The sequence below is a fragment of the Vicia villosa genome, unplaced genomic scaffold (assembly GCF_029867415.1).
Source record: "Vicia villosa cultivar HV-30 ecotype Madison, WI unplaced genomic scaffold, Vvil1.0 ctg.000352F_1_1_1, whole genome shotgun sequence".
NCBI classification, from domain to species: domain Eukaryota; kingdom Viridiplantae; phylum Streptophyta; class Magnoliopsida; order Fabales; family Fabaceae; genus Vicia; species Vicia villosa.
Window position 1 is genome coordinate 681,469 of NW_026705158.1, and position 12,219 is coordinate 693,687.

Here is a 12,219-nt window from a genome sequence, read left to right on the forward strand (position 1 = left end):
GAGAATAAACATGATTTGAGTTATGTTCTGATATCTTGTGTGACTTTGTTCTTCTGACTTCAAGGTTAGTCTTTGAAGGAGTTTACATTAGGATAGAAGCAGAATAACATTGTCTTTGCTGATCTTCATACTCTTTTACCCCCCTGAGATATACAAATTTAGGACATTTTTTATGTTCATCCTTGAAGTTCCCTTCATTTGGAATTTGCCACAGTTTCCACGTTTAGAGACCTCAGTTTACTTGCTACACAAGATTCAGATTGCCATACTCTGCAACTTGAAGTAGAAAAAAACTATGATTGTATAACCATAAATCAATCTTCAGCATACACGTCAGAGTCATTTCATACAGACATTGTAAATATCCAGCTCTCATCAAGATATTTAACAGAATCAATATGCTACATCAGATACTCTTGCCATTCTTCCTTAATGTGTGAAGATAATTGAGAAATCATAGCTAGAAGAACTTCTTCTTAGTCTAGCATTCAGGTTCTAAACCCAAGAAGTACTAAGTCTCCCGTCAAAGTACTTACCAGCTTTTCAGTTAGAATTTGCTACTCACACTAGGTCATTCTGACTGATTACCTCTTCACATTTATACTTTCTCCTCTTGGAAAATATACTACAAAGAAACTGAAGATCTTGAGATGATGTTGTGACATCAGATATGACATCATCCTTCATGGTTCTTGGTTAACATTCTTAATGTCAAATTGACAATACTCGGGGTGAGAACAGAATAATTCAATTATCTAGCTGGAAGAGTCAAACCTTCCTTGGCTGACAGAGAAATGGTAGATATGTTCATGAATACACTGACTGGCCCTTTCTATAGTCATTTGCTGGGAAGTTCATCATCTGGATTCACTGAGCTTATACTGACCGGGGAACGCGTTGAGAATGGCATCCTAAGTGGTAAGATTCAAGCTGCTGCATCCTCAGGTAATACAAAGAAGCCTCTCAGTGGGAAGTCAGATTCAAATAACAACCATAGCCAATCTGTTGGGGCAGTTTTGATCTCCACACCGACACCTCAGAGAAGTCGTCAAAACACGCAAGACACGCCTAGGCGTCAGTTCACAAAGATCAATATGTCATTGGCTCAAGCACTACAACACTTGTTGAAGTTAGAGTTGATCACTCTAAAGGACCCCCCTAAGAATCCTAGTACTTCTGCTCGTAGCTATAATCCCAAAGTGAGGTGTGCATATCACTCTGATAGTCCTGGTCATGATACGAATAGCTGCTGGACATTGAGGAAAAAAATCCAAGACATGATCGATGCTGGGGAAGTTGAGTTTGATCCTCCTGAGACTCCTAATGTAACTGCTAATGCTGTGGATGGCTAGAAGGATGAACTTTTAGATCATTAGTTTTAGTTTCATTTGCAAATTTCTATTCTGTTTGTTTAAACATTCGAATTATGATAGACATTATCTGTTTTAATAATCATCATCAGTGCATTGCATATGTTTGTCTTGAATAAATTTTTTCACTATCACTCATCTTAAATTGTGTATTCACTTTGCATATGTTTCGTGTTTATTCAACTCTTGCTAAGCTGTATGCCTTTTGAGGGAGGATGACGAAAATGATACCGCAACCTCATCCAGCATGCTTTTGAACGGACTATGTTGACGATGTACAGGCATTGTTTCAATTCCTAAACAGTGGAGATATAAGGATGTTAATCCCTCGTCAACCCCTTTGAGCCTAAGAAGTAGAAGTTTCTTTTTTGTACTAATTAAAACCCTTGATCATAACCTGGGGCAGGGTAGTTCTCAATTAATTTGGTTGTGCATTCTATTTTAAGAGAATAATTCAGTACATTTTTCAACAAAGGGTTCAATCACAAGCGTTCATCCGCACACATCAAAGAAGTGTTGGAGATGTCAGTCAAAAGCCAATGATGGTTCATCAATCATTAAGCAAGGCAGTCAATATCTTCAAAAAAAAAAAAGAAGAAAAAAAATGAAAAAACATATATACAAAGAAAAACCTGCTAAGTCAAAAATCAAAAAGATGACTTAGGCAAAAATCAAGGCATCTCGCTGACTGTAAGCTCAAAATAGACAGTTCAGGCAAAAGTTAGGGATATCAAAAAGATGAAAAAAGAGAAGTCAATAAATTCCTGAACAACACAATGTTGTGACTACCAAAAGGAAGAAGTGACTGCCATCTCAAAAGTTCTCTTTGCTTGTGAACCACCATAATTACCAAAAGGTGCGAATCCAAAAGTCTCTTGGAACCTGAATGCATAAGTTGAATTAACTGAGTTTAGGACTGAGGATCATCACGAAGAGGGGTGGGTACAATCAAATTTTGAGCCATTATCCTTTGTTTCTTAAACCGTGAACCAAGCCACGTTACAACCCTTGAAAGTCCTAATTGAAGCATGGTTAGTTCGAAGGCATACTGTCACCAAAAGGTATCCTGACTCCTGAAGGTTTACCACAAATGCTGAGTTGATATCCTGTTTTTATAAAAAAAACACGTCTTATAAACGTCACGCTTTTACATCTCATGTTTTAATGTTTTTCAAAAAATCAAGACAAACGTATGCATTGCATCTCATGAATTCATTATTAAGCATATTCTGCTACATAATTTCAAATGTTAGCGTCAGAAAGAATTTGCACAGGGTATGGCTAATGACTCAAAGTTATCCCGACCAACACAAATTACTCCAATAAGCAATGTCTCCTACGTATACAAGGGGCATGGCACGTTTTGCCCAAACAATATGGGGCAATCAAGTCAAGATTCCGAGAATCTCTCAGGATGCCAAAACAATCAGGGGCATCATCCTAAGTTCATAATTACGAGGGGCATGACGCCCATAGTGTACATCTCATAAAGCCCTCGCAAGGCGAATCTTTCCAAAGTCCCTACTAACTGGGGCAAATCTATGCAAGTCCAGTTGGACATCTTGGTCAATACTCAGTGGCGTGTCCTAAATCAAATGTTGGTTACTATAATACTGGGGGCAATGTTCAAGGCATCCATGCTTCTTCACAGAGTCGACCTCACAAGATCATATCCCCACAGAGCAATCCTCAAGAGGACACCTTCAAACATACTCGTCCCGACAAAGACATGGCTCCCCAACAGAGTTTACGCCTTCAACACTACCAGTTCTCCAACACTTGGCTTTTCTCCAACTTGGTTTACTAATATCTTTCAGGGTACATCATATTACTGGTCATCCCCAAGCAAAATCAAAAAATCTCCCAGCTGAGCATCTTCAAAAAACAAGATCCAATATCAAAATCACAATGACACAGAGATTTATTTTCTCAATCAAAGACAAATCATATTCTGACATCATATATCATAAACATGTTCATACATTGCATACATTACCTCATATGCAAATTTCTCATTTATTTTGAGAAACTCAAAATACATGCATCATAACATCGCATAAAGACTAACTCTACTTTTTCAGGACACAAGAACAAGCAGATAAACAATATCTATGATCTAATTCAGTTACTACGAACGGTACTGACACGATCGTCTCTCCAAGACCTAATTCGTCCACCACGAATGGTGCTGACAAAAGAAAGAACCATACTTAATCATGACACTCAATTCAGAAAAGACAACTGAGTCACGATAATGGAATCACGACAACTGAGTCACGATAAAGGAATCACGACAACTGAGTCACGATAACAGAGTCATGATAAAGGAATCACGACAACTGAGTCACGATAAAGGAATCACGACAACTGAGTCACGATAAAGGAATCACGACAACTAAGTCACGATAATGGAATCACGACAACTGAGTCACAATAATGGAATCACGACAACTGAGTCACCATAATGGAATCACGACAATGAAGTCACGACAATGAAGTCACGGCAACGAAGTCACGACAATGGAGACGCGACAATTGAGTCATATATCTAATCCCGGTATTCAGTTCAGAAACAATCAGGACAATGGAGTCACGACGATGAAGTCGCGACAATCGAGTCACGACAATACAAATAATGGAGTCATGACAATAGAGTCACTACAATCAATTCCATTCATACTCCCATCTGGATGGCATCTTCAAGCCCATCCCCGACAAAAGTCCCTTCATCATCAGCTAGGGCAAATTCCTGGGTATTCTAGTGTTCAATCCTCTTCAACCTTCAGATACCGACTGGCATACATACCACTCTACATCTTCAGGTTTAAGAAAATTGAACAGGGGCAGCTGTCATACCCCAAAATTTGCCCACATTATTTCTCTTATACAAGTTCAAATCAATATCTAAAACTCCTAGACACATTCTCCGATGCAAGGCTCATAAATTAGGGTTTGACTTATTAAAAGGAAAATCAGTGAATCAATGGCTCCAAGGCATCTCATATGGCTCAATATACTTCACATTACCTCTATGACAAGTATCAAGTCTCAGCTTAAAAGATTGATCACTCAATTGTTCAAAAAGTCAACAGTCGACTAGATTAACCTAAAAGTCAACTGTGGTCAAAGTAAAGTCAAAACTCCTGATTTTTTGTCAAGATACTCATATTGAAGTATCATTCACCATTTGATCAAGTATTGATCATGGTTCATCAAGGAAAGGTCAAAAATCAATAATTCAAAAAGTTTCTAAATTAGGGTTTTCATAGGAGAAAGTCAACTGAACTTTGACCAGCCATAACTCCTACATGGAACATCAAAAACTTTCCATCCAAAGCTCATTTTGAAGGAAATTTGATTCTCTACAAAATTGTGTCTCACATGCCAAGTCTAAAAATGTCTCATTTGAGAGATATGGATCAAAACATTATAGGTCCTTTTCAAAAGTCAACAAAAAGACACTTTTTTCAAAAGGACATAAAATGAGCATGGAAAATAATTTTGATATGAGACCAAAGACACTGGTTAGAGGACTCTCTAAGGTTTCCAAAAGGTCCTAGAACACTTCCATACCTCAAAAATTGAGAGAGATAGGCCTTGTCAAAGTTGGACTATTTTTGAGAAAAAATGTGAAGAAAAGAGGTTGAAAAATTCAAAAATTTCTAAATGGGCTTGCATCCTTTTTGTTCAATCTTCATTATAGGCCCATCCACGTGATAAAAACAAAGACCTCCTATTTTTATATATTTTTTACCAATTATTTTATGATTTGTATTCATTTTTAAATCATGATTTAATTATAAAATATGGAAATAATGGAAGATTTGATTTTCCCTCAAGTTTCAATCACCATTGATCATCAAAATACTCAATATTCAACATAAATTTTGTGCAAAAGCAAATTAATAGGAAAAAGATTGAATTTGGCCAAATTTGGAAATCTTACAAATCAAATTTTCTCAAACAAGCAATCCAAGATTCAAAGAAGATTGGATCCAAATTTGTTACCCTAAGCATTCCTCTATAAGTATATGACCAGTCCATAGTGCAAGGGTTCAGAAAATTGGCTGCAAGAACCCTAATCCCGAGTTCAAAAATCCTTCAAAAAAACTCAACTTCAATTCTGAGATTTAAGCCAATTCAGGTGTTGCAAGTGATCAAGAATTGTTCCTCGAGCATCACTAAACGATTCCCAATCGTTTTCAAGTCACAAAACATCAAAATCAAGCACTGTAAGTTGTTCTTGGCCGATTCCTAAATTGATTCGATTCAATGTATTCATGCACTCATTCTCAAATCTAATTGCATATTCATGTTTAGAATGGTTTGTTTATTGTTTCTGGATAATTTGGCACGTTATTGCGTTGTTATGAGCATGATGCCATGTTAGGGCATAAAGCTCCAATTTAGGGCTTTTCTATGCAAGTAAAATTAGGTTCAATTAATGCCATGGTTATGTTCGCAAGGACCAGACGAATCGAACGGTAAGGGTGCGCCAAATTTCTGTATTTGTTTAGCACTATTCGCTATTTTTCAGTTTGAGGTGCAGGGTCTTTTATAGCGCTTCAGGCAAAAAGCGCTGTAAAAACATTTTCTGCAATTTCTCGAGGAAGGGGACGATGCGTTGGCAGTCTCCCATTCGCCAGAAAGCGCGCGCGTGGGTTTTTGATATCAAGGAGATCCGGTGCTTTCAAGTCTCATACGTACCATGCGCCCTCGTCATCTCTGCCGTCCATTCCCTCATCAGATCAATCCAACACTTCCTGGCGTGCAGGTGCACCATAGTCCACGCGCGTGAGCCACACTGGAACAAAAGTTAAGTTTTCCAGAATTTTTTTTAATTTTAATTACACAGCCTTTTATTTTATTATTGTCTATATATATATATATATATATATATATATATATATATATATATATATATATATATATATATATATATATATTTATATATATATATATATCATTTATTTTCTTTTTCTTTTCTTTATTATAATAAAACAACTATAGTTGTTTTTATAAAAACTTTTTTTACATTCATTTATTTTATTATTTAATTATTTAAATTATTAAATTCATATATGTACTTATTTTCCTTTTATTTGTTTAATTAATATTTATTATTATATTTTTATTTAAACTATTATATTTATATATTTGTTTTCACATAATTATATTTAATTATTTATATTATTTCAAAAATACATCTTTATTTTGTTTTAATTCATAAAAAATCCTAAAAAATATATTTCATTCTTAATTTTATTTCCTCGACTCGATTCAATTAATTAGGTCGTCAGACCAATAATTAATTAAATTATTTTCTTATTTAATTCGTACCCTAATTAGGGTTTACGAAGATCAAGCTATACACTGATCTATTCCTTTTCCATGTCTTTTCAGGGTTACCTTTCTAATACTCTCCAACTACGCGCCACGCCCTTCACAAAGCTAAGTATCCTCTTTAATTAAAAGTCTATTTTGTTTCCTTTGATTTTAGGGTTTGCCCTTAACCTTTCTTGAACTGTGCATACGTTCACTCTTTTGTTTCTGCCTTTGCCCTTTTCAGGTTTATCTCCGAGGTTTCCTCCGACCGCCAACCCTATCAGATCAAATGCAAAGCTAAGTTGCTTCTTATTTATTTATTTAAATTCTTTATCTTTTTGTTTTTTAGGGTTAACTGTGTTTGCCTCTGAACCGATAATGCACTCACCCCCTTTTGTTTATTTCTTTCTTTTCCAATTTTCAGGGTTTGTCGACTGCCAAAGCTACGAGTATTGGTAACCCTAAACCCTAACCCTGATATTTTTGTCTTTTATTATTACTTATGCCAAACCCTATTAAGGGATCCGCTGGTTTCATTTTCCCCTTCCCCATATTGCTGTTATTACTGCTTTATATTAAACTGCGTGGTTAGTAATCCTAGGGAATGCAAGTCTTGTTAATTGAATTAGATAACTAAATATACAAGATAATTTAATCGAATTAATCACGTGATTGTTGCACCCACGCACCCTTTTGGGGTAACCTCTCTGTTGCCTTGTTGCCTGTTGCCTTGTGTATTTTTGCAGAATAGCCATGTCCCTCGAATATGAGGATACCTCAGCCATGTTGCCTCGACAAAAAGGTCATGCGACCCTAATGATGCTGCCTTCGATACACTAACATGACCTCGACCCTCGGAAGTTGCCTACGAAAAAGGCTGAGGTATCTTCTGGTTGCCTACGAATAAAGGCTATTCTGGTCCTTCCCTTAGACTACCTGCCTCTGTATGGCATGGGTCAGTCTTGTGGCGAACGACAATGCGATGACCCTTCAATCTCCAAATGAAAGGCTTCCTGCCCTCTATGGCATGGATAGACCCTTTCACCCGGAAAGGCTAAAAGAACATTTTTCATCTAACCAGGTAATTGCCCCTAATTGCTTTGCCTTGCTCTAAAAATATTTCCTTACACTTTTTTCTAAAACACTTTCAAGGCTACGCTCATTTACGAGCTAAAGTCCTTGTTTCTTCATCTTCTATACATTTCTAAACTTTTGGTTTCAAAACGAGCAAAGCAATTAAGAGCCCATGGAAAACCATGGATGCAAAGGGTGCCTTACACCTTCCCTTTGCATAATTACCCCCCGAACCCTATTTTATTTAAAAGGTTTTTCCTGTTCTTTTAGCCTTTCTGACTTGTTTGGATAAAATAAAAGTCGGTGGCGACTCTTGCTTAACCACGACATTTCGATTATAAAAGTCAGTTCACCGTATTACAGTGGGATATCATAACAATATAAAGAAGCGTATGATAACCAGTATATGAGAATAAAGTCATACACAATTCACCACTTCACAAAGCATCAATATCATTAATCAACAAGTAGTAAACAAGTATTCAACAACAACAACAACAATAGATCATCATCACATCATTAGTTATATAAAGATTCATCATCAAATATCTCATCATCGTTCATCACCATGTAAAATGCAATGAGACCAACAACTATGCGAATGCATGTGGTACCAACAAGACATAAGTCCTCATCTCAATTGCCAATAAATAGAGGCAACAACAAGGCATAAGCATTCCTCTTAATTTTCCAATTCAGGCCATCTTATAGAGCATAAGCTTCCATCACGAATGCAACGTATGCGACTCAACATGCAACATCACAATTATGCAACCTTAAGGCATAAGCCTTCGGCAAACGCTAACATAGTCCATCGCTTCTTTGTCATTGCAAAATCACATCAAACAATCACATACAACAGTTATCAAACAAGATTAGAAAGTCTTTATCAAGAAATTATCTATTCCAATGCCAAAGCATAGAAATTCAAGTAAACGGTTTTCATCAAAAATCGGTTCAAAAGCCATTCAAACGACTCTAGTAAATTCTGAAAAATTCACTAAAATTCTTGATAAATCACTAGTGTCCAATAACTATATCTGTTTTTCAAAATAAAACTTTTTATGATAGAGCTCACTAAGCGTATTGTCGATTATGCAGAAATATTCTGCAACAGGTTTGCTACTGCCACAACCGCTAATTCCACCAAAATTCCATCTTAGACAGTTCGGTTTTACAAAAGGATTATATATTCATGCTCCCCTAATCATATAACATATATTGGTATCCTAAAATCGTAATTCCACGACATCACTTTCGACACCAAATTTACGGTCAAAACACCAATTTTCACAAGACACAACAACAAAGCCAAAATTAATGCAATATAAGTCATACAATACACATACAACATATAGCAACAAGAATCATCATCAAACATACATCAATTTATCAATTTCATGGGAATTCCTCTTCAAAACCTAATTTATCAAACAAACCCAAAACCCTCATTCTTACATACAAATCATCATACCCAATCTTATAGAGTTAGAACCCCACCATTACCTTTAGATTGAAGGAGCTCTACTCTTTCAATGGAATCCTTGCCCTATCCTCTTTGTGCCTATTCTCCTCTTTCACGTTCTCTACATAATTTTCTATCTTCTCTATTTTTCCAATTCTCTCCTTTCCTGTTACTTTTATTAAACCCTTCACTGACTTCTATTTTACTATTGGGCTTAACCCACACACCCCCACTAATTCTAATGCTAACACAAAATAGACCCAACTATCTATTTACTCATTATTCCATTATTATTATTATGATTATTATTATTCAACTATATACTAAAATAGTATAAATACCAATAATTTGCAAATACATCACAAATTCATCAAATAATTCACAATCAATTAATTAAATAATTAATTAAAATAAACGGGCGTTACAAATCCCTCTAGTGAATAGTGAAAATCATCTGCAAAACTTAAATTGATTAGGTCCATGTTTTCACATTTTGCATGAAAGTTAAAGTTAGGTTGATCTTTCAGCTTTTGCAAAACTCTATGCATGTACTCCATAGTTAAAGACTTATGTTTTCTTTCACCATTTGAGATAGCTCACCATTCACCTGAAATCAATAAGAAATTGTTTTAATAGTGATCATGATCCATTTTATGAATTTTTGGGGGAAACTTAACTCTTTTAAGATTGCCTCCAACGCCTCCCATTCCATTGTATCATATACCTTTTATAGATCCATTTGCACCATACATATAAGAGCTTCTTTTTTGTACTATATCCTCTAATAAATTCATAAGTCAAAAGGATATGGTCATGAATGATTTGACCAGGAACAAAAGCAGATTGACTCTTGTGGATTATACCTGTAAGTACTTTCCCAAGTATATTTGCCATTATTTTTTATATAACTTTGTAGATCACTATGCAATATGAGATGGGTCTGAACTTCTTTTATCTTGCTAGTTGCGGAAGCATTTGGGATAAGAGTGACTGTAGTGCAGTTAATAGCTTTATAGAGTTTAATCTTTTGGAAAAAATCTTTCACAACACTAATGAAGTCCAGCTTAATAATCTCCCATGTCGACTTAAATTTTTTTGCATTGTAGCCATCAATACCGGGAGCAGATAAATCTTTAATCCCCTTCAGGCTTTTCCATATTTTTGTCTCAATTATTGGAGCTATCAGAAAGTTCCTTTGCTCAACAGTCAGTTGAGGACCTTTTCTCAAGGCAACAATATCAATAATCAAGAGTTCCCTCTGAGCAGTGCCCACAAGATTTTCATAATACTTAACAATTTCTTGCTCAATCTCCTTTTGATTTTGTATGTTTCTTCCATCATCGGTTTCGTTCATAACAATATGGTTTTGCCTTCTTATTGTCTTCAAGGTTGCATGGAGATAGGCATTATTTCCATTCCCAAGTCTCAACCAGTTCACTTTAGCCTTTTGCCTCAAGAGTTGTTCTTCAATATTACTAGTGGTGATGACTTTAGTGGTGCATTCTTTAACTCTATTAATCAGCTGTATGTTCATTCTATCTTGCAAGAGATTATCTTGTGCATTAGATAGGTCTTCTCTAGCTTTTTCAATTTGTTGAGTAATGCCTCTAAGTTCTTTACCAAAGTTCTTTATTGTTGGTTGAAGTCTTTATAACTTCTTCCAGAGGAGGAACATAACAGACCCATCAATAGGCATGGACTAATTCAATTTCACAGCTTAAATGAACCCAGTTTTGTTAACTAAAGCATTTTGGAATTTGAAGGGAGTTCTATATGGACCTTTATAATCTTGATCTTGCAAACACAAGAAAGCATGATCAGAGACTCCATAATTCATAATTTTGAGCAAAGTATCCATGTTCCGCTATTGCCACACCAAATTGCCCAAAACTCTATCAATCCTTGAATATATCCTACCATTTATTTGGTTATTTGTCCATGTGAAGTAGTCCCCAATACTCTATCAACAACCAACACTGTACTATAAGGTTCTAAAGCCTTATCTACTATCTCAACTGTTACTTTTTCTTCCAATGTTGCAGCAAAACCATTGATGTATCTTGTATAGGAGTAAAGAATTGACTCTTTTGTTGTATCAGAGGAGCTATAATACAACAAAGGAAACATAATTTGAAAGCAAAACTAAAAGTTATTAAATATGTTATTTTATATAACAAGAATACGTTTCCAACAAAGATCCTAGAAACTCACATGCATTTTGCTGACGAAATACTTTACTTTATAATTTGTATCAGGGGTGATCAATTTTAGCGATTAAGGTAAGAAAACATGGGATGTTAGGCTTAAGCACGATTGCATTGGAGTGGAAATCTTGTTTCTGTTATGACAATAAAATCGAAAAAAACCATAAATAAAAGGAGAAACTAGAAGGTAGCTGTTGCAGTGGAAATAAAGATCAGATCTCTTTTCATATATTCCTCTCCACTTAGATGGAATTGGTCCAAACCCTTCATCATTAAAACTTTTTTATTCATGCCAAACACCTAAAGAATCAAACGAAGTGGGGCTAATTTATTAGATAACCACTAAGAAAACAACAAGGTAAATGAAAATATTATTTTCATTCGATCATATTCAGTTATTTCATACTTACGCATCTTTATTTGCCGCACTTGCTAATTTAGCATCTGTTGCTTTAATAATTGGGTAGAATTTGCGTGCTAACCTTGGGGAAAATAAGCTTTCCTCCTTCATTTGAAGCAAATAAGATTATTTTGAGTCTGTAAACTCTTGTAATAATTTCAGGATAATAGTAGAACAATTGTTGAATGTGTGAAATTGCGTCCACGTAATAATTTCAATAAAAAAGTAGAACATTTGCTGATCTTTGGACTAGTCTTAATTCACTCCATCGAAATACTAACTGCGTAGTTGCTGAATATGTGTAATTCAATACTAATGTAAAAATAATTGAACACATAAGTATGCATTGTCTAGAAAAAAAGACAAACATTTAAGGTTAAA

General features: G+C 35.3%; 1 protein-coding gene across 1 annotated transcript; it reads right to left on the minus strand.

Moving 5' to 3' along the window:
* Window positions 1-9,837: 9,837 nt before the first annotated feature.
* On the minus strand, window positions 9,838-10,768 carry LOC131627231 (uncharacterized). Its single transcript, XM_058898075.1, has 3 exons — window positions 10,098-10,768; window positions 9,959-10,015; window positions 9,838-9,841 (listed from the first exon to the last, which is right to left on the minus strand). Exons 1-3 carry the CDS (start codon window positions 10,766-10,768, stop codon window positions 9,838-9,840), a joined length of 732 nt encoding a protein of 243 aa, XP_058754058.1.
* Between the last annotated feature and the right edge of the window lie 1,451 nt (window positions 10,769-12,219).